General features: G+C 38.8%; 1 protein-coding gene across 2 annotated transcripts in view; it reads left to right on the forward strand.

Annotated features, from left to right (window-relative positions):
- The window catches only part of TAF4 (TATA-box binding protein associated factor 4), a 36,696-nt gene extending 13,452 nt beyond the window's left edge, over positions 1-23,244 (forward strand). The window contains exons 3-16 of one of the 2 annotated variants that reach the window (XM_009093127.4): positions 7,395-7,561; positions 8,301-8,420; positions 10,089-10,208; positions 10,958-11,080; positions 11,793-11,882; positions 12,926-13,180; positions 13,384-13,528; positions 14,033-14,147; positions 14,746-14,915; positions 15,524-15,654; positions 16,298-16,423; positions 17,807-17,863; positions 17,945-18,064; positions 21,711-23,244. In XM_009093127.4, coding sequence (XP_009091375.2) covers positions 7,395-7,561; positions 8,301-8,420; positions 10,089-10,208; positions 10,958-11,080; positions 11,793-11,882; positions 12,926-13,180; positions 13,384-13,528; positions 14,033-14,147; positions 14,746-14,915; positions 15,524-15,654; positions 16,298-16,423; positions 17,807-17,863; positions 17,945-18,064; positions 21,711-21,878 — 1,907 coding nt within the window. In that variant the 3' untranslated portion in view covers positions 21,879-23,244. Of the gene's footprint in view, positions 1-7,394; positions 7,562-8,300; positions 8,421-10,088; positions 10,209-10,957; positions 11,081-11,792; positions 11,883-12,925; positions 13,181-13,383; positions 13,529-14,032; positions 14,148-14,745; positions 14,919-15,523; positions 15,655-16,297; positions 16,424-17,806; positions 17,864-17,944; positions 18,065-21,710 lie in introns of those variants that run through there. The other variant, XR_007779192.1, reaches the window with a different exon arrangement.
- The last annotated feature ends 227 nt before the right edge of the window (positions 23,245-23,471 follow it).

Consider the following 23,471-nt stretch of genomic DNA (forward strand, 5'->3'; position numbering starts at 1 on the left):
TCTTAACTTTTAGGCACTGTGTCTGGGTGGAATTCTCCTTTACTCCAGAATGATATGAGTTGAAAAGGAAATGGAATTTGCTTTTGTAGTTCTTGTCTAAAACTCTGTGCCATGCCAGTCTTCAGTGCCTGTCGGGAGAAACTCCAAGTATTTTGTATTAGAGGTGCTCTGAAGCAACACCTGACAGTCACACCATGTTTTTTTTCATGGTAAGTTGTAGAACACCTTCAATGCAGCAGGTGCTGACCATTTAACAGGTCCCTTTCACTGGGCACAGGGTGTCCTGTGTGCTCAGCACAGCTGTGTGCAGGACCTCAGCCTTGTGGCTTTGGGGGGTGCCCGTTGCTCTGGAGCAAGGCATGAGGGAATTGGCACAGGTTTGTGCCATGTGCTGGACAGCTCTGTCACTGCCTGGCAGTTTTATGGAGCCTGCAGACCTGCAGCTCAGCAGGGAACATGCCTACCACTGCCTTGTGCTTGTGCAGCTTGACCTCGTCGTGCCAGTGCAGGGCAGCCACTTCTGGAGCAGCTGCAGACTCACATGGTCGTGGGGTCATTTTGAGCTGTTGGGTTTGCTGATACATCCTGATCCCTGCACTGTGGAGACTTCTTAGGCACTGTGCTTATCCTTGTGGAGCTGAGGTATCTTTATAGAAATTGGAAAACAACCATGTTTGTTGATGAAACTTGAAAGCTCAGATTCCTGATGAGGTCAAAGGCTTTGGCAAGAAAATTCAAGTAGAATTTTTCCTGGACTTGTGCAGCACAGGTCTCCTGAGGTTCTAAGTACCTAAACTGAAGTATATCTAATATATACTTAACAGTGGTGCACATTTCTCCTCAAGTACAAAGTAGTGTGTCTTCAGTAACATCTAATCTGCACTTCTGTTACCATTTACAGTTCTGCTCTACTCGACTTGATTTGTAATCCCTGTTTTTCATGAGCTGTTGTATAGATGGTCCTTCATGAGCTGCTACTCATCTGGTTTGTTACAGAGGCTGCTCTTTATTGTGTGTAAATAATTCTAAATCTGCTAGAAACTGTCTAGTGTTAGGGAAGGTTTCCTTAATGACCCAGATTTTCATGGAACTGCAGTAGACTAGTAGACTTCAATAGGTTCTTTCTGCTTTCCTTGGGCTTTCATTCCTGTAGAGTGGGAGTTTTTCCAGGTGGATCAATTACTGGAAGAGGAGGAATGGTGGATTGTTGGACAGCATTGATGTCAATACCAGGTTATCTTTCCCTTTTCTGCAGTAAAGGACCCTGTCACATATACCACTTATTCTAAAAGCTCTTCCTGTAGCTTGTATTGGCAGCTATCTTTTTCTTCAGCTTTCAGTCTGGTATTCCAGCATTTTTGTAATGGAAAAGTCTTAAAAACATTGTCCTTTTATAAAGGTTTTGTCATTCTGCGTCCCTGTGTAACCTGATCCAATCAGTTACAGAGCATGGCTTTAGATGGTTTTTGTGGTATGTGTGATAACTTGCATAACCTTACACACACATTCACTTTCTCTTCTGCTGCAACAGAATCTCTTTTGACAATACCAAAAGACTCTCTCTAAAGCTTTCTCCTGCTAATATGGTACAGCCCACTTAGGATTACTGTCAGATTTTTCTGCCATGTCAAATGTTTGCAGCATCTTGCTACAAATGAGTGTGTGCTCAAGAGCTTAAGGCCCAAAGGGCTTTGACGTGAAGATAACCTCTTAGTGAGCTTCCCTGGCAAATCTAGTTAGGATTTGAAGAAGGTTTGTCAGATGTCAGTGCACTGTATGATCAATAACCTCCTTTTCTAGAGATGGTTGCAGGGACTTTGGTTTTCTGCACCAGAAGCATCAGTCCTCTGGTTATTCTTTCAGGCTTGGACATTTTTTCTGAACACCAGCATGTGTGTCTATTGATTCTTCACTGCCTAACGGCTCTCCCTGATGCCCTTTGTTTTTTCTTGGGAAGTTTATAATTATCTTTTTACTTTAAGAAGAGAATTTCCTCAGGAGACTAGGAAAGGGTATTCTCCATGCACTTTCAAGATCATACATCCATTAATTCTTTTGTTATGTCTCAGAAAAAAACAACTTATTAAAAGTCTAGATTCTTAGTAATGGTTCTGACTTGATCTGGATTGACTTGATCTGGTTTAACCATGAACTACATTGTGGGTAACAAGCAATATCTGTAAGCTTGTACCTTCTGTTCTTCTGTTGAGTGTGTGCATCAGAAAGAGAGATGATGTCACTTGGGATCAGATAGTGACAGCTGATGTCACTTGGGATCAGGGTCCTGTGTAGGGTTTGTATTTCACAGGCAGGAGTTTGGTCCTTGTACACTGTTAAGCCCTATGAGAAGCATGGGCACACCTTGCTCTGTCTTCCCATTAGGTGCTTGCTAACTGGAGAGGGAGTCCCTCAGTGTGTCGCCCATAGTATGGGTGGAGTCCCTGAGACATGGACAGGTGACACTGGGATATGGAGTGTTATCCTGGAGGTGACACTGGGACATGGAGCATTCAATATCCTGGAGGTGACACTGGGATATGGAGCGTTATCCTGGAGGTGACACTGGGACATGCTGCTGTTGGAGTGGCCTCCTGCTGGGTGTGGCTGTCATGGGTGACACTGCTGGACTGTGCACTTCCTCAGAACACTGATCTGAAGGTGCTGCTGTGTCTGCAGGTGATTTTATCTCCCTCACTGGAAAGTGCAGCTCCTATAAATATTACTAATCAAGATCTATCAGTAAAAACTGGTAACAAATCAGGAAAGTGTTTTGTTTTCTGGACGTAGGCTTCTCTAGTATGAAAGTAGAATGTGTGTGAAATTACACAGATAATCAGAATGGCCTGCAAAGGCTACAGAATATTTTATTAGTCTTCCTTATCATTCTGTTATTTTTTTTCTTTAGTCTTTGTTAAGCCAAGCCATGTTTCAAAGAAATAAGGAAGAGGGGAAGTATTAGAAAAAAAAGTCTGATTTGTGTTTTTCTGATATGTCCAATGGCCAGAACTCTTCACTTTTTATTCCAGTGCATGATTTTACACGTTTTATTAATTGAAAAAACACTAACAAAGAAAAAACCCCAAAGCACAACACTTTATAAATGGAAATGTCATTAGCAAATAGAATTACAAATAAGCAAGTGGCAAAGATGACCCTGCAGAATCATGCAGCTACATCACATAATGATGGCATTTTCCATCCTGAGCAGTCTTGTAAACAGGATGGATCTGGGAAGGTCTTCACTGCAAGAACATGTGAGGTGACCATACTACTGGTCAGGAGCACAAATTTTTCTGGCATCAGAAACAGCCAACTAAGTTTGTTAATCCTTCATTTGGAGCCATGATGAATTGTTTAATTCCAACTCAAATATGAACCTCTTTCAGGATTCTCTTAAGCATCTAACTTCTAACAAAAATGGTAATTAATTTTAATTTTAATTAGTTTTTTAATGAGAGACTTGGAAAGAATTTTTGAATGTTTGCATTTTTAATAGTGAATATGATTTTAGAGTACACGTGATCAGACTTTCTAGGAAAAAGAAGGCAGAAAGATATTTAAAATGGCCAGGTTTCATTGTCACCTTTTTCTAATTGAACGTTTCCAGTGATGTTTATTAGCTGTTTGATCTCAAGCAGTAATTAATCCATTAATCCAGGAACAAAAACCTGGTTGATAAAACAGAAAGATGTTTTCCATCTTTAAGTATGTTGCTGAATTTAATTGAAGCAGTGAGATAAGTTATACAATTCTAGCTGTCTTCTAGTACCTGGTAGTTCATTCAGCATTTGCAGCCTTATGCATTGGAGTTTGAGGTTATGATATTTACCTGTGTTTAAATATTTAAAATGCAAGTTTTGGAAAGAAATTTCTTTTCCCCCACATGGGGCTGTCAGCCCTTCCTCTTCTTCATTGTCACAAACTATTGACTGAGATTCATGTGTGGATGGGGAGAGGGGGTGTTACAGTCCCACAGTGATTGTGTTTAAAAGTAGGAGATAAATGGGACTTTTGTTTTTAATTCATAATCGAGTTATCTCCAATGACCCTTCTGAACTTCACTGAAAATCCACTTAATGCCAGCTTGGGTATAGTTTTGGGTTAGTGAGTTCCTTTTTTAGCTAATTGGGTTGGAAAAGAGTTTGTAGTTGGACTGTAGGGACAGAAGCTCAGAGAACAGCTCCATCTCCCTTTTTGAATAATTCCCATCAGGCTGGAGGGGTGTTTTGTGTTCAGTCAAAACTTCCTTGCCTGCACACTGTAGTACTGGAGAGTTTCTGCACTCAAATTTCAAGTTCATCACATTCTGAATTTTTACACCTTTTACAAAGTCACCCAGCCACCAACAAGCTGACATTCCAACCAGGTAAAATGTCTCATGTCATCATACTGTGATTAAAGTTTTTGCAGGACTAGTCAGATGGTAGTAACTGTCTTTATGCTTGTATGTAGCCTTGTGTGTACAGGAATTTATCAGGGGTAGAGGCTGACTTAATGACATGTTAGAAACTATATAAATTAAAAATAACTGTGTATCAAATTTGAGTGGGAATGAAAGAACTATTTAAATAACGACAGATATAAATGTGGCTTTGTATGAGTTACTTTTTTATTATGACTTCAATACTTGAAAGAAGTACTTCAGACTTCCTGGAGTTAGAAATCTAACAGGGTAGTGCTTAGAGTCAGGGTTTGAATTACAAATGATTGTTTTGTCTGTCTGCTGCCAAAAATTGAACTTTCTTGATATGTTTTCTAAAGCTCACATTAATATGCTTTTCAACTGTCTATTTGAGCAGTTGTGCTATGTTAATGTGTAGGCATGTTCTAATTTTGCATGTAGCTCAGGGAGAATATTTCATTGTTCAGATGTTGTGCTTGCACTTCAGGGATATTGAACCTTCACTTTGTGGTTATTTCCCATCTTTTCTCTCTCCTCATTCATAGTTTGGGGGAGCAAAGCAGTAAGGTGACCATACTGGTGTGTTACTGTGTAGTGAAGACATGTTGCTGAGCCCAAGGGGTGTGTCAAGCTGGAGAGAGGAACAGGTATCACAGGGCTCTGGGCCACTGCCTGATGCTGTAATGTTCTCATCTGCAGGGGAACTGCTTTGGCTTGGTGCTTTCATATAACTTCAGTCACTTTTACACTGAGAAGGAAGTTTAAACACACCCCCCTCATCTAAAACTAGGTTTAGTATTTCTCATGTTACTTCTCTAAGGAAAAAATATATAACTCTTTGAAGAATTTGGATGGCACATTAACTTTAGGGTACCTTAGGAAATTCCCAAACTGGTGAATTTTAGGAAAAAGGGTGTGTTGTGGTGTAGTTCTGTGACATTTAAGGACTTCTGAAAGCTCGGGCATAGGTATTTGCATAGGGCCTTTTTAGTTGCTAGAAACTAATTAAATACTCAGCCTTAATATTTGATGTTGACTTATAGCTCCTCTAATCAGATTGCCACAGTACTGATGATATAATTTATAATAATATTGAAGATTTCCACCAATTCAGCATTTAGCTGCTTCAGCTGATCGTCATGAGGGACGACAAAAATGGGCAATGTGAGTTCATTTCCCAAGATCTTATGTTTGCACATTGAAGAGGATGCCCAGTTCTTTGAATGCAGGAGTGAGGTTGATGTGGTAGCAGGTCATTCTGTAGTCTTTAAAATGTTCAGTTTCTCTGTCCTTTGTCAGTAGCCCTCTCCTCATAGTGCTAGACTGAGTGTAGTGATGGTTCTGATGAGCAGCCCACAGCATCAAGCTCTGTGTTCACTATTAAGGTGTTTAAGTTCCCCTAAGATGTGGTGGAGGTGGTGGTGGTGTGTGCCTTTGCTATTTTAAAGGAAATACTTCTCCCTACGTAAGTTACGAGAGAAGAAACCTTACTTTTTGGAATGGCTTGGAAAATAGGTTTTTGGACCTGCCAGCTAAACAAAGAGTATTTACTTCTACAGTTTGCAGGATAATAAATAAGTTTCTCCTCCTCTTCCTTTCCTACAGAAAAACACTTTTGAGGATATTTGTTTCTAGATATAACACTTGTCCATAGCACTTTGTGGGTCCCACCTTAACACTTTAAAATAAGTTGTGATGGAAAGTCACATTTTGGGTGTAAACTTGTGTAACATCTCTGTGTGACTGCTTCATTAAAAGAGAGCTAATTTAGAGAGTGTAAGGAAAAATTAGGGGCAAATCAACTAAGGCTTTTCTTTTGAACTCATTTTTGTAAAAATCAGTATATGAATTTTTACAGTTTACTTGTAAAAGTGTCCAAGAAAACTGTTTAAGGCGTTGTCTGTAAACGTTTCAGCACTTCACCAGAATAGAAGAGCAAATAAAAGCTTGATTCTTTTGAAGTAGTCATGCTCTGAGATGCAATAGACCACATCTCCAGATATTGTTGGGGAGTGTGTATGGGCTTTTGATTCACTGAACAACACTTAAGAAAAACTTTCTGATTTCACTAGTGCCTCTTGATTTTCATGGCGAAGGTTCTTCCTGTAGCTGCTCAGAAAAGCCAACTAATTTTGAGTGCCCAGTTTGTTTCCTTAGGTGGCTTTTTCAGAGCTGATGAGGTCCTGAGGCTCTCAGGGAGTGAGTGAGTGAGGCAAGCTGAATGAAGGAGCTCTTGGCAAACAGTTCATGTTGTCCAGATCCTGTTTGTGCCTTCAAGGAAGAGAGAATCACATCTGAAATTCCGCCTGTTAAAATCTGGTTCCCTACAGCTACCCAGTGGGGTTAAGTGTATTGATCTGAGTGACTGAGCAGGGAATGACTTCCTCATTTCCCTCTCTGTTTTATTTTTCATTTGGGGTGTAACATGGCACAATGCAGTCTGTTGCTGATGCACATGAGAGAGATTATGATTTTATAGCCACTTTCATTACTGAATTGGTTATGGGAAATTAATTTAGAACTTAGACAATTGTGTTGCTGTTGATAATGAAGCCTAGGTTTGATTATTTTTCTTCCCCTTTTAAAGACAAACTAACAGGAATCTTGTCTAATGGCAGGATTTTCTTCTATTTGTAGTGTCTCATAAAACAAATGTCTTAGTAAAGAGCAGGTAGGATTTTTACAGGATCATTTTAAGTTCTAGTCAAATGAAATATTTGTGGTTGGGGCAGATACACCTCACTGTGTTCTGATGCACACCATACTAAGCATTTGGATCGAGTATTTCTGAAATTAGCTATTCTAGACAAAATACAATAATGCAGCTGGGCGTTTTACTTTTTTCTAAACCTCTCTTGCTAGCTGTCTAGCAAGTCCTTCAGCAGTACATTAATTCCGTATGTACCCAATTTGAATTAAAAAAACCAAACAGAATAATATGTTCTTTGATCTTTGCAAACGATGTGTTCCTTGACCACTCTCTGTTTTGCAGGCATGGTCCTGGTGCGCAGTGAGAACGGGCAGCTGCTGATGATCCCCCAGCAAGCCCTGGCACAGATGCAGGCCCAGGCACACGCCCAGTCTCAGCCTCAGAACACTCTGACTCCTCGTCCTGCTACACCTACCAGTGCACCCCCAGTGCAGATATCCACAGTGCAGGTCAGTCCAGCAAGCTAAAAACTGTTTTGTTCCCTGTGCAGAAAACAGGAGGAAGTAAGGTGTGATACTAGTGAAGAAACCATAGATTTAACTGGGATGTACTGACTGTTTATTCTATGAATCTGAGATGCATAGAATCTCAGAATTGTTTCTGTTGGAAAGCTGTTGGAAGGGGCCTTGAAGCTCATCCAGTTCCTGAGATGGGCAGAGCCACCTTCCACTAGACCAGGTTGCCTCAAGCCCCATCCCAGCCTGGAACACTTCAAGGAATGAGGAGTCCACACCTCTCTGGGCAACCTGTGCTGGGGCCTCATCATCCTCAGAGCCAAGAATTTCTTCCAAATAGCTAATCTAAATCTACTTTCCACAAGGCAGAGGCATTGCATTTTGTTCCTAATTCTGTTACAGCTTGGCTGTTACTGATCAAAAATATTTTTACATATCTGAATCTCATTAAGTTGAAAACGTTGATATAATGAAGACCATATATGGTTAATGTGTACAACTATTCTCCCCAGAATAAATACAAGACTAAAAGAAAAAAATTGATATGGATATATGTACACCAAGATTTTGACAGTTGCATGAAGTTCAGGACTGAAAATCCTTCTTGGAGTTCCGCAGTGCTTCAGATGCATTCTTTGTTATTTGTAATAATGCAGAATGAGAACACTAGATAGAACAGTTGGTATTGAACTATAGGCACTGATGTGTTAATGATTTTTTCCCTCTTCCCCAGGCTCCAGGAACACCCATTATTGCACGACAGGTGACACCAACTACTATCATCAAGCAAGTGTCTCAGGCTCAAACAACAGTGCAACCCACGACAACGCTACAGCGGCCCCCGGTTGTGCAAGTGAGTGTGTAGGGAAGTGATGTGTGCATGAGACTGCCAGGCACACAGGAAGTGCAATTGCTCAGTGCAGGGAAGAAATGCCTTCTGGATTAGCCTTTCTAAAACTTCTGCAGGTCTCAGTGCATATTTTGGATGTACAGGTATAAGTTTTTTATATGGATATTGGTATTATTTCATATTGCACCTATACATATCTCCACTTAAAGGTATTGTGTTTGTAGTTCGTACAGTCGGAGTGCTGACTGAAATGAAATACCTTTATGCTTTCTTCTTAAAGGAGATGACAAGAATTCCCCTTGGGTTTTGGGCTGTGGTGTTATTCCTGTGGTGGATCTGCAGCCCTCTGAATTCTGCAGCAAAATTTACAATTGCAAAGATGACTGCACTGGCAGCCTTCTCTTTATGAAGCCTTCTCCCTTTCACATGAGTCTGCTTTGGTCTGTGTCCTTCTGGAGACTGATAACTCACAGATAGACTGATGTCAGTCTGGGCTGGCCTCTATTCATTTTGGGTTTGCTTGGACTTTTTTTTTGAGATGTCAGGAGTTTAAAAAACAGTGCAAGAGTGTGACATTCTCCTCATGGCTTCCAGGCAGCAGTGATACAACATGATTGCTGTCGCTTAATCTGTCTCATTGTGCTTTCTTCATCCTTTGAGTAGACAGGATTAGAGAGTTTTAATTTAAAACATGCAGGTTTTGCTATGCATCCAGTTAACCTTTTTCCCCTCAGAGAACCTTTCCATATTCCAGTGATCTTTCTAGATCTAAGAGTTAATTTACCTAACTGAGTCTCCTTAATTTGCACTGCTGTTATACAGGACAAAAAAAAAAAACAAAAACCCACCATCATTCCATCTGCATATTTTGTGCTGTAATGAGCACACCATGGACTTAATTTATCCTGATTTCAAAAAAAAAAAAGAGACAAATGAAATCCTTGTCTCCCTTAGTTTCTCCCAAAATACCAATAAAGTTAGCTTTGGCAGCAGGGGAGCCTCTTTTTTTGTGCATCTTTATATAAAGAGCAAGTTTACAAATGATTTGTGAACATTCTGAGTGTCAGTTGTAGCTTGGTAGGAATTTGTCTCTCAGACTGGGTTGTTGTTAATAATTAGACTGTTGGAAGCCCATGAATGAGCTGTGTATGGGAGAGGATCTTGCCTGTAATTGTGATTCTTTGGGGCTACTATTTCTACTTCAAATTACCAATTTGTCTTCAAAACTAGAAAAATGTTTTGTCCTGTGGTTTATTGCAAAGACCTCAATAAGACCAAAGCTGTTGTGCCGGTTGTGCCTTTTTAGAAATTCCCCCCCTTTGGAAGTGGCATTTAATGAAACAGTCAGAAAGACAAATTGAATTCACAGGAATTCAGCACTTGTTTTAGCTGAGTTTTGGAACCCCACTGGCTGAGATTTCGTTTATGGTATTTTTTTCAGTGACCAAAAATCGCGCAATTTTTAATCAACTTTTGGAATTCCCGTTTCGAATGTTTTTAGTGCCATCTGGTGGCCGTTTCCTTCCACTGCACCAGACCGTGAGCAACTTATTTATAGCAGCTGTGAAAGGTGTTCTACTGCCCTGTGGCTCATCTTCTGTTTGATAGCTCAGGAAAACAGGCTCTTGGTACGTTCCACGGAAAATAATCTTGTGTTTTTATTCTCTGCAGCCTCAGATTGTTCTGGGTGGTACTGCACAAACAACCACGTTGGGGACAGCAACAGCTGTACAAACTGGAACTCCTCAGAGAACAGTGCAAGGGACAACGGCCACCTCCACTGCTGCCACAGTAAGATTCTGAGAGATGTAACATCTCTTTTTGTCCACTCACATATGCATGGTGTGCATATAGACACATACTTGTAAACACAGATGGGAGTGGAGATTAGTAAAGATGCAGGAATCCTGTGAGCTGTTGACCTTGAAAAGGTAAACTTTAATAGAACCATATAATTTACAAGGTGTGGGTACAGGTCACTTGAATTTTGATAGGTGGTAGTGTTTTTATTTCTGTAACAGTATTAAAGCACTCATTTAAAAATACAGATTAGATGTATTTTATAGAACAGTGAATTGTTCAGCACCATAGAGGAGAATCAGTATAAGAAAGGATAAGCAGTTGGCACTGATTGATTAAAGCTGCATGTTTCCAGGACTGCAAAACAGGGAGAATGTATGTACTGTGCACTGTGAAACAACAGCTTTACTATTTTTTTGTCCTGCTAAAACATGTATTTTCCCATGTACAATGTGCCATTCTTAAAATACTTGGTGTTTCCTCATTTGATGAAGAATCACAATGCCTTAAATTTTGGTAACAAAAATGTACAATATGTATGAGTATATGAAGCAAAAGAATAATTTCAATCTGTTTGTGTTTTAAGTTGAGGGACATGTATCTATAAATATTGCTCTGTACTGATGAACTAAAGGACTTTATATCATGGAGTATATGGTCAGATCATGTGTTAAGAGGAGTTTGTCTTCCTTTTTCTGATTGTTTTCTTTTTACTTTTTCTTTTTACCCTTCCTTCTAAGGAAACTATGGAAAATGTGAAGAAATGCAAAAACTTTCTGTCCACATTAATAAAACTGGCATCATCTGGAAAACAGTCCTCAGAGACTGCGGCTAATGTGAAGGAATTAGTACAGAATCTGCTGGTAAGAAAAGTTCCTCAGAAGTTGTTAAATACAGCATCTGGACAAATTCAGACTCAAAACTGGTTTTTTGTGTTGGTTTTCTTTTTTATCCTTCAGTGGATGGAGTTTATAAAATCTGAGCTAAATCAAATTAACTTTGCCTCTTTGAATTAAAATAGATGGATAAATTTTCCATTAAGTTTATAACTGAGACATTACTGCTTATATTCATGTATGAGAACATGAGTTCAGTTGGAGTCTGAGTAATGCAAGTAGTGGCTGTTTAAATTCTACATTTTGATAAAAAAATGAATAAAAAGATGTATTATGTACTTGAGGAAAAACACAACAGCTGGTGCAATAGCTGACTGTAGGAAATCACAAGTTTTTACAAAGACAAAGGTAATAAACCTTGCCTGATGCTAATATAAAAGCTTGACATATTTAATATTTTTAGAGTGAATGCTAGTATTGCTTAGCCTACTTGTTAGCAACCTTTAAGTTATGGTTGTGTGTATTCCATCATGCAGTAACCAGGGGTCTTTAGAGCTTATTAATTGAAATTTGTAGTAAAGTCGGTTACTACCATAAAGCTATTGGTAACTAAAAATAGTGAGGGATGATTAAAACCACTTATTTTCAGCGTGTTCCCAAGTCTTAATTTTTATTAGTGTTGGATAGCTCTAAAAATTAATTTCTACAGGTTTATTCATTTGAGTTTTCTGTTTTGAAGGATGGAAAAATTGAACCAGAAGACTTTACCAGTAGGCTCTACAGAGAACTTAATTCTTCACCTCAACCTTACCTTGTGCCTTTCCTGAAGGTAACTTATCTTCACTACTCTTCCTTTATCTCTGTGCTTATATATCAGCTGCAATGAACACAAACACATCCTTTGCCATTATAGCTGGAATTCCAAAATTAAGTTAAAGGAAGTTTTAAATGGTGCCTGGTTAAGTTTTTGCTCCCTTAAAAAATACTTTTTGTGTCTTACTTCCTAGAGTTTGTTACTGTGATTCATTGGCACAGTCAGTAATGTAACTTCTACCATGGTGACACATAGTAGCTCTTTTGAGAAATCTGAAAAGTTTTCTTTCTATGACTTAAGCCACAAACCTATGAATTGATTTATTGCTCTCTTTTTGGTCTTAGAAAGCAAAGGGATTCAGTGATATAGAAAATTGTACCTTCTGGGGAAGTTTTGCCTGTGCTGTAAACTGGTTTGGAGAAGCCGGAAATTTGTCATCTCCCAATGATAAATCACATTTGACATAAATTTTATAGTAGTTCAGCAAATCTCAAAATAGTATTTATTGCAAAACATTTACCGTCAGTGAAATCAGTGAAAATACAACAGCACTGAATTGTAAGAATGTAACTGCTTGACTAATGTATGATTATGGCATGTAGTTATAGGTGTGTGTAGACATTTCTGGGTTCTTAAATGCTTGTTCAACCTTGAGCTGTTCCTGAAGACAAAAATTGTTGCCATAAGAAAACGACTAATTTAAGAAGCTGCCAAAACACTGTCGTCTCTGTTGAGCTATTCTGAAATCTTCCCTGGTGTTCCAGTGTGACTTGTAAGCTGTAGGACAACAGTCAAGGAAGGCGGCATGAGCTTGAGTTGTTAAATACATACCAGGGGTTCCAGGTAGGCTGCACAGCCTAGATGCCCATGATAGCCAAAAGGTTTTGTCCCTCTGTCCTGCTTATTAAATAGGAGCAGGTTGGTATTTCTGTGTGCTCCCCTTTCCTCAGGTGCACACAGACCGATCCAATGGACCGAAACAAAACGCGACACTTCTTTACAATTAATATTGTGTGAGCCAGGATTGAACAACCAAACTCTTTCCTTTCCCCTTTCAGAGGAGTTTACCTGCCTTGAGACAGTTAACACCAGACTCTGCAGCTTTCATTCAGCAGAGCCAGCAGCAGCAGCCCACGACGCAGGCGACGATAGCCACGATCCCGTCGGCGGCGGCCGTGCTGCTGAGCTCCTCGGTGCAGCGCACGGCGGGCAAGGCCACTGCCACTGTCACCAGTACCCTCCAGCAACCCGTCATCAGCCTCACTCAGCCCACACAAGTTGGTGTCAGTAAACAAGGGCAGTCCACGCCACTGGTATGTGAGCTGGAGTACAACGTTTGTTACTGCACAGGGGTTTTTTTGATAGTGCTTCTTAAGTTGGTGGTTTGGCTCAGTCAAAGATCTGATAAAAAAAGTATCACTTAAATTGCATCTTGGTTAAAGTGCTCTTGGGGTTTGTTCTTCCCACCTGATTCTCAGATTATTTACAATTCTTTTTTTTTCCTTATTATTTGCAGGTTATTCAACAGTCTCAAAAAGCTGGGGCATTGATAAGGCCTCCACAAGTAACGTTGACACAGACACCCATGGTGGCATTGCGGCAACCACACAGTCGCATTATGCTCACCACTCCTCAAATCCAACTGAATCAACTTCAGACAGGTAAGAGGTCAAGATACTTGTGATATGCCATATTTGGCAGCAATCCCTAAACCATGCTTCAGGTAATTCTTGCCCTTGCCCAGAGAAGTTGTTGATACCCCATTCCTGGAAGTGTCCAAGGCCAGACTGAATGGAGCTTGGAGCAACCTGGTCTAGTGAAAGGTGTCAGAGGAGCTGGAATGAGAGGATCTTCAAGGTTCTTTCCTGCCCAAACCGTTCTGTGCTTCTATGAATGTCAGTTCATGCGTGCCCTTTTTGTACTACTGGTAAAATCTTCCACAGTGTAGTGCCATAGTGGCTGGGGGTGCAGATCTGTCAGGGCAGCATTGACAGAGAAATGGTTTGGCTGCTGGATATGTGTGAGAAGGGTCCTGTTTTTACCTGGGTGACAGAAGCTATAGAGGTCAACTCTTTGTACCAGACCTATTGCCATAACTACATGTGACTGGCTTGCATGTGTGAACTCTTACTGATGGAGTACAAATCCTGTCTGTCTTCTTGCAGTACCTGTGGTAAAACCAGCAGTATTACCTGGAAACAAAGCTATTGCCACTGTTTCGACACAAGTAGCTGCTGCTCAGAAGAATAAACTGAAAGAACCTGGGGGAGGCTCTTTTAGGTGAGGAACTGTATGTTTGTGCGTGGGCAGCTGAACTCAGACATTCCTGGTGCTGAATCCATCTGGGGAAACTCAAAATAACCTACAGGTGGATTTTTTGGGGGCAGGTTTGCTTCTTCATTAAAGACTTCAGCAAACAGCACTGGACATACTCGTGCCAGACTGGTTTTGGCATTTAGCTGGCATTAAACCTCATAAACAATTCCTGCCCAGACAAGCAAGTGGAATTCATTCCTTTACTTCTCCCAGCTCTGGTTGAGTTACTTGGTGAGGTACTGCCTGTCTTGGTGGTGAGGGCAGATTATTATTGTTTTGTAGTAGTGATTCGTCTGGTCTCTTGTTTCTCAAGGTGTTGAAAAATAAAAAAGCATCTTGGAAAAAACAGGAAGTACAAAATTAGTGCTCTTGGAAGTCAAAGCAGTAATTTCTCATTTACAAACAAATGAGTTGTATTTTATTATATCACAAAAGCAAATAAAATGTAAAACTAATTATTCAGGTTTATGGTGGAATTCATTATGTGCAGCTGTGGTATCATAGCAGTGTGTGCAGATAAGCACTAAATGTTATGATTATAATAAATTTTCCTTCCTTTAAGGGATGATGATGACATTAATGATGTTGCATCAATGGCTGGAGTCAACCTGTCAGAAGAAAGTGCTCGGATATTGGCAACAAACTCTGAGCTCGTGGGCACATTAACAAGGTCCTGTAAAGACGAAACCTTCCTTTTCCCAGCACCTTTACAAAGAAGGATATTAGAAATCGGTATGTTCTTTTATCTTGAACATTAATAAAAACAAATTTCACTACTCTTAGGTTTAATCAAAGGCATTTTCCAAAGAAATTGCTTTGAATAATTAGAAGTTGCTGGAGTCATTACCTTCTGGTATTTTCTGGTATATTCAGATGCTTGTGGGAAATAATTTGTCTTATGAAAGTAGAATAGTGTCAAGGAATAGCAAACATAGATTTGCCTTCTAAAGTGTTGGCAATTCAACATTAAAACTACTCAATCTGGCTGAAAGTCTGACTGTATAAACTAATAAGGTGTATCAAGCATAACACAAACAATGAAATAAGTCCAGAAGCACTTTTATCAGCGTTACTTAGTAATTTAGAATTGATGGTGGAACAAAAAGCAATCTTGAACTCTTTGTTACATTGCAGTATACAGCATTTATTAATAGATTGTCAATTTTGTTAAACTAATACGAATTTTAATATATGTGTAATTTCCCGTTTAATCCTTGACTGAGAAAAACCTGCAAATCATATTTAGAAAAGGGGATTTAAATTTCTGTGACTGAGATTTTGCTCATATTTAGTTGTATTGTAAAATGATTTTTTGCAACCCACTTGTGTTTTGATTGTAGGTAAAAAACACGGAATAACAGAAATCCATCCTGATGTAGTTAGCTATGTATCACATGCTACACAACAAAGACTACAAAACCTCGTGGAAAAACTATCAGAGACTGCTCAACAAAGGAATATTTCCTACAAGGTAACTGTATTTAATTGCTCAAATCAAATGGCAAAATTGCACAAATTCAGCAGGCTGGGGTGTTGACTGTAATGCAGGAGTTCAGGTGTTCTTTTTTTCTGTGAAATCAGGTTGTTTATTCTCTTTGACTGATTCACCTTCCATTAAGATATTAATACACATGGGTGATTGGAGCTTTTCAGCTTGCATATACAAAATGGTTTTAAAACAAATGCAGAGAAGCTGTGCCCTCCCCTTTATTTATTATGTCAAATGTTTAGTGTGTGAGTGATTGTAGAGTCAGACAGATAAAAGCACTGCTTTGAATTCCCAGGAGACTGCTATCTGACAGATGTGTGTTCCTAATAGATGCAAATGCCTGAGCAGTGTTTAAAAAACCACACAGCCCTGTGAAATATGTTTGAGAGGTTAAAGCTGTGATGATATTAGTTTAGAAGTCAAAATCTGATGATTCACGGAATAGAACAAAATGCTTTTAAGAGTTCTAGCTGGTTTGACTGGTGTAAATATACTCCTGCTATTTGTCTGAAAAGGACAAAGTGAACATTGGAGCTTTGAATGTGTATGTTCTTCCCCAGCACAGTACAAGTTAACAGCTTTGTTTTTGAGGCAGTAATGAGAAACATATTTGCTGTATTTTCAGGATGATGAAAGATATGAACAAGCAAGTGACGTTCGGGCGCAGCTCAAGTTCTTTGAACAACTTGATCAAATAGAGAAGCAGCGTAAAGATGAACAAGAAAGGGAAATTTTAATGCGCGCAGCAAAGGCAAGTGCTTGGCTTTCACACGTGTTTGCAAAGTGTCACTTTTGACATCAAAACTGCAGAGTTTCTTTTCATTCTGAAACACTTGCAATGAAGGAGAAGGCTAATCTTCAAAGATGGAACTTGATGAATGTGTTCTGAACTGGAGCTCAGTTTTGCTTTTCATTGTAAAGCATGGGAAACAGCTTCTTTGCCACTGTCATTGCATATTCCCAAATTAAAAGGAGTCTTAAAATTTAGTTTTTGCATATTGCATTGGCAAAGAAAGATTAATTTTATAGCTTGGTGGTACTCTTAAATGTAATAGAGACTAGAAATACAATTCAGGAAGATTTTTACAAAGTGGAGAAATACAATAAATAGGAAGCAGTTGATGTAAACATGAATGCAAAAATTAAACTGTGGTTTTACTCAGTGAATACAGAATGAATATGATTAGATAAGAGTACCCTAGAAATAATTCACAAAACAACGTATGTTTTCTGTTAGTTTTGTGATCCAGCATGAGTTGACAAATGTCAAAATCCAAATTTATTTTGTTGTTGGCCTAAAAAATGTAAGGGATTAACAACACTCAGGATTTGATACGACAAGAGGAAATGGCCTCAAGTTGCATCAGGGGAGGTTTAGATTGAATATTGAGAGCAATTTCATCACTGCAAGTGTTGTCAAGCCCTGGAACAGGCTGCCCAGGGCAGTGGTTGAGTCACCATCCTTAGAAGTATTGTGTAGATGTGGCACTTGGGGGCATGGTTTAGTGGTGGGCTTGGCGGTGCTGGGGAAACAGCTGGACTGAATGTTCTTGAAGGTCTTTTCTAATCTAAATTATTTCATTATTCTGTAAGTTTGACACACACAAGGAATGCAGGTGCCCAGTGAAATGGGCAATTGCTGATGTAAATGATCTTGGGTCACTCGGGTGCACTTTGTTCTGCCTGCAGCCTGACCTGTTTGTGTGTAGGTGTAGCAGAAAGATCAGCTCTGAGTAAGTGCTGGTTACCCAGCAAGGGGACGAATTGTTTTAAAAAGTACAGGTCTGATTCTTTTGTTCATATTCAAAGTGTGCAATTCAGTTCACATATCTGTGTAATTTGTGTCTTGTAATGATTGCGTTTAAGACATAATTGCCTGGCTACTCCTTGGCTATCTTTAACAAAGCAGAAAAATGGGATGCCTTTTTCAAAAATAGAAACGTTAAGAAAAGGAAAACTTTTACTTTCCAGAAGTTGTTTACCACTGTTACCCTCTGTGGGAGTGATAGGTATTCCCCACTTCCTGCTGAAATTTAAGAAAAGCTTTAATATATAATTTTAACTGCTTTTGTAACTGAGTTATTTTTTCTTTCTTTTCCTCCAACCACCTCCTGCTCATCCTTTATCAACACAGTCTCGATCTCGACAAGAAGATCCAGAGCAGCTTAGGTTGAAACAGAAGGCCAAGGAGGTGAGTACTGAGCTTAACATAAACTTTTAGTTTGGAAGTTGAAAGAGAAATAATGACCCATCCTTTTTCTGGCACACACAGATGCAGCAGCAAGAGCTAGCCCAGATGAGACAGAGGGATGCCAACCTGACTGCGTTAGCTGCCATCGGTCCCAGGAAGAAAAGGAAAGTAGATTCCCCAGGATCTGGATCAGGGACAGAGGTACAGTATAATTGTCACCTTTGGTTTTGCTGCCTCAGCCACTGTGCAAACCTTTTTGTTCAGAGCTTTTCCCCAGTCTGTGGAAACTCCCTGAACAGCAGAAATGTTTTGTGTTCAGATGTGCTTACTCCAAGGCTAGGATCAATTTTTAGCACCTGTAGTGGCATAGAGAATAGAATCTGAGTGGTCATTCCCTTGATTCATGGAACTAGAGGGATCTTAGAAAAACCATCTCTGATCTAACAAGTCTCAGCTTTTTGGGCCTCCCTAGTTTTGGAAGATTTTTGTGGTTATAACCAATCTAACCTGAAGTGCAGAATAATGCTGAGGTAGGTGGGGTAGTTGAATTAAATCACTGCTAAATTTGACAGCAGGAGCTTCAAGTTACAGGAGCTTACCTAATTTTTCTTCTCAGCAGTTGATTTGCCTTAGTTTTAGTGTCTCCACAGCAGATCAGTTTGACCAGTTCCATCTGATCAGGATGTTCTTGCCCATCCTCTGTACATTCTACTGTTGAATCTGCCTTTAAAAAAATTCTCTGCAGACTAGGTATTGGAATGCTCAGTGTCTGATTAAATTAATTTATATTCTGCTACATGTTTATCTGCTGTATTTCTAAACAAGTTAATAAACAAGAAATGGTATAAAATTGCTTTCTGCATGAGGCATTCAATATGGGATTTCTCTAATGTTAAAAAGAACAAAACATTTTTGAAAATTGTCATTTGTTGGACCAAAAGCTCTCCTCATAATTTGAGGATTTTCCCCTGTGGGGTTTTGTGTGTGATAGCAAGTGACAGAATAGTAATAGTTTAATAGTCCTGTTTATTACTCCTTGAGCATTCTGAACTTTCAGTGCTAAAGCATTTATACTGTAGAAAAGCCTCAAAAGAGTTCACCTTGTTTTATACTGAATTGCTGGAAGCAGTAATTTACATGTGCTTGATATAAAATGGTAGAGAAAAATCTGAATACTAGTAAATGTTATTTTTGTTTATAAAAAAATCAAGCCTCTTGAGCATCTTTTAAAGTAATTTTAAGTTTTGAAATTTACTAAAATGTCTGCTACTGAGAATAAGACTTGTTTTTATATAAGCTGACAAATGACTCTATTAAAGGTTTATAGATGTGGTTTAAAATTATGAAAATTACAGAATGGGGCACTTTGCAAAGATAGATGTGTACACAAATGAAGTTGTCTCAGAGGAATATGCTGAAGTACCTCATGCAGAGTTAATGTTGGTGTTGCTTACTCCTGCATGCTCAGCTGTGCCACCTTAATGGTCTGTTAATGTCACTTAGGTTATGGGATGTATTTTGCATCTCCTGTGAACACTTGTTTGTATTTCATCTAAATCAGACTAATTTAGTTATCTTGGATTAATCACTGGTTAACCAATTAACTACAGGTTCCCTGGAAATCCAATCTTTTTGTCTGCTTAATTAAGAAGCAGCTGCCTTTGATCTGATACTCACAGCTGTGCTTTTGCTGCTGTGTCACTTGACATTTTTAAATTGGGCTCCACTTGTCACCATTTGTATGCAGTTTGTGGTTAAGGCATATTACAAGAAGTGTGGAAAAATAAGGTTTGTTGTTACTTAGACACAGTTTTGTAAATGGAAGCTTTTGATGTCTACAAATGCTGACTGTTAATTACATGTAAAATCACTTCTAAGTAGTAATTGCACTGTTTTGTTTCCAAATTCAACAAAACAGGTTGCTGTCAGTTTGACTGTTTTATGTTCATGTGGTTTTACTGAAAGTTACTAAAAAGCTTCTTAACTTACTCTATACATAATTCTGTGTCTTTAATGACTCCTGAAATTTTACCTTTGCACTTCAAGTGTTATGGTCTACATAATAGAGCTCAGGCTTGAGCTTTCACTAAGAATACTTAAAAACCAAGAATAAAACCCCTTCCAGCCATTCTTTATGTTCTCTAGCCATCATATGTATGTGAGAAAATTGAGTTAGCATCCAGTACTTTCCTGCATCTTCTAATTTCCACCGAAGTTGGTGAAAATTACATGGCTAAATTGTGCAAGTGCCTTAAAATTTCCCTTGAAAAGCCAGCATTTGAGCAGCCCTAACAACAGGATTTTTGTGATTTGGTATTTACTGGGTCAACAGAATGTTGAAAACAGAATCAAAAATCAATACAGTAAAAAAAAAATCTGACTTTCCTGTTAGCACTGTGGTGAAGCAAATTCACCTGCACTCAACAGAGTTCTGCTAATCCAGAGTGAACATTTCCAGTGCAGGATTAGGTTGGTTTGATCATCAGTAATGTTCATTACATTCCCACCCATTAGTGGGAGCCTCAGCACCTTATTTACATGGTTCATGCACCACTCTAAGTTTGGGCTTTTTTCAAGTTTGGGGTGTTTTTATTAAGAAAAATTTTTGAAAATTCTCCAAGCACAGTGGTGGATAAGTATTCACTGCTGGGCTGTGTTTGGTGTCGCAAAGTAGAAAAGTTTCGTTAAAAAAATAAAAGATAACATTAGTACAATAAATTAAATTGGAGGGGAAAATGAATTTGTAGGTGGGCCTCAGAAATAGAACCTGTTTCCAGAAGAATTGGTTATTTCGGTAAATCACCTGGCAGCGCTCGGAGATTCCCGGCTGGAGCTGGGGCGCTGCCTGCGTTCCGCTCCGAGCGCGCCATCTGCCGGGCGCTGCGCGCAGCTGCAGCCGCTCCCCGGCCCGCCCTTCCCCGCCCTTCCGTGCCGCTCGTTTGTTCCCTTCTGCTTCTTGCTTTCTTCTTCTTCATAAGTGATTGATATAATTATATGCTGCATGTTCATCCTGCCACTCCGGGAAACTCTCAGTGTGTGCCAGAGAGATGAGTGATGCTGAGAGATGGAAAAGCATTCGAAGCATTCAGGGTTTATTAGAGAATATGTGACTGTGTCTAGGAAAGCTTCTCCTAAATTTAGTCCTGAGCTTGGTTACAGCTGTTGTCATCAGAAGGGGAGTACCCTGCCATGGAGATCATGGATTCAAGGCCTCACAGTCCTGGGAATAGCTCCAGGGCTGCCCTTGGCATCTATATGCTGGAAATTTGAAGAATCCTGTCCTTTCTGTTTGGTTTGGTTGTTGGGATTGCCTGTCCTTGGTGCCTTCCTAAAAACAGAGGCAGTTCTTTGGGGCTTTATTGTCTTTATTGAATGGCACTGAAAACTTGTGATTGTTCAACTGTTGTTAATAAATCAGAATTAAGAAGGAAATCTCTAATCTGGTAGTGTACAGCTCCTGTTACTATAGGACATAGAATAACACGACACACACACACTGCTGTCCTTAAGGTAAAAAAGGGGAAGTTTGTTTTCTGACTCTAACATTTATAGATTTCCAAAAGTGACAGTGGATTAGAGGGTGAAAGTGCCGCCTCTCCAATAACACTAAAACAGACCAACAGACTATCAAATTTCTCATCTTCTATAAAAAAATCCAAAAGAAAAAGTTATTTACAAAAAGTGTGTGAAAAAGTTTGTTACAAGAATGTAAATATCAGAAGGCTTAAAAAATTTTAAAAACTGAAAGCAACACCTGAATATGTAGAGTTTTTAGGTCACGTTTTCTCTGTAAAGTTTTGGAGTGCTTTCAGGCATGGACTGATTGACCTGTTCTTGTGCTTCCCAGGGATCTGGTTCGAGTGCAGCAGTCCCAGGCAGCTCTGGAGTTGGAACAACCAGACAGTTTACGCGACAAAGGATAACGCGGGTGAACCTCAGGGACCTCATATTTTGTTTAGAAAATGAGCGAGAGACAAGCCATTCACTATTGCTATACAAAGCATTCCTTAAGTAAAATGGAAAAGATCAAGGTATTTTTGACGGAGAGACGCCTGAGGACATTTTTTAATATATTTGCAAATTACGCCTTTTTGTAACAAGCGAATGGGATATTGTTTAAAAAACAACCACCTCTTTACATGGAACAGTTTTATATTCCTGTTTATAAATAAACTCTTCAGTATAAGAGAAATACATTTCTGTAACAGTGAGGATACTTACAAGGCCTGTGGATACTATAAAAGGACAATTAAATTTTAACTCATCTCTTGATTGAGTGGCCTTCTTGCCAAACAAGCCATATATAAAGACTGATGGAATCGTTTAGCAAATAACTAGCTACCCTTTGTCAGCCCTGTAGCAGTTTCAACATTAATTGTTCATTTTAGTTCAGTTTTATTCAACTAAATCCATTACATAGGCATATGTCTACAGCAGATGACCTCATTTCATTTAGCTTTTTTTTTTTTAAAAACAGTCAGTTAGCAAAGCAAACTGATTTTTTAAGAATATTTATCTTTCCCCCAAATGCTCGAAATCTAGAGGGATATACAGTTAATTTTAAACATAACCTCAATTTTAATCACATTATTGCTTATTAGAGGCCCTGAAATCCCATAAAGGAGGGTTACTTCTGAATGTTTTAGCAGCATCTGTAAAAATGCATTTTATTTGCTATAGTTTGTAAAGCTGTAAAGTTAAAAAAGGAAAAAAAGGAAAAAAAGAGAAACCTTTTCAGCATAAATATATTTTACTTGCACTGTGTTTTTTAGCTAAAGTGAAAGCTTAGATTAAATAAAATCAAAAGTTGAGAGGAATCATCGAAAGACTTTCTCAGTGTGAATCAAGTGTTGAAAAATGGTTGGTGTATTTTGTCAGTAATTGTACATAATTTTTGGCACATAACATAAAATGGCTATGTAAACTATAATTATTTTGCTAAAAGACTGTATGCAAGCTGTGGGCCTACTTTAAAGATGTCCAGAGCAAAGTCCCTTCTTTGTACCTATTTTTTTATTACAAATATACTAATTGGTTCTTTATATTTTCAGAGGTTATTGTATTAAATTGTCTATTGATAGTACTTTTATGACTGTAAATACTTTGGCTTTCTTTGTGTGAACTCTCATGGTAGAATTTAACTCTCTTGCGTGTAAACTGAATGCTGATCAGTATTTTTATCAACACCTGACAACTGTTACACCCCTTTTATTTTGTCTCTTAGGAAATCCTGTCTTTCCATTTTTTTTTCATGTAAATTTTGCACAGTTACTTGTTCATATGTAAATATTTTACTTTCAAAAATGAAGTTTTTAATTGCTATTGTTTTATATAGGATTGAAAGAAAATTAACTCCTTTATTAAAAACAAATTTATCTGTATTTGCTAATGTATTTTTCTCTCTAAATCTTTTCTCCACTTGGATTTATTTTTCTTGGTGCTGTAAAAGATGAGTCTACTTGAGGGGGATACTGTTTGCTAAAGATGCACTTTGGGATGTTTTCATACTGTTTTGTTTCATCAGTATTTTGGAGGTTTGTGATTTCATGAATCTTGACATTTGATTGTTGTCTTAGGGGTCTTGGAGTAGCATCAGGGGGCAGTGGGT

This window comes from Serinus canaria, chromosome 20, assembly GCF_022539315.1.
Source record: "Serinus canaria isolate serCan28SL12 chromosome 20, serCan2020, whole genome shotgun sequence".
Lineage (NCBI taxonomy): Eukaryota > Metazoa > Chordata > Aves > Passeriformes > Fringillidae > Serinus > Serinus canaria.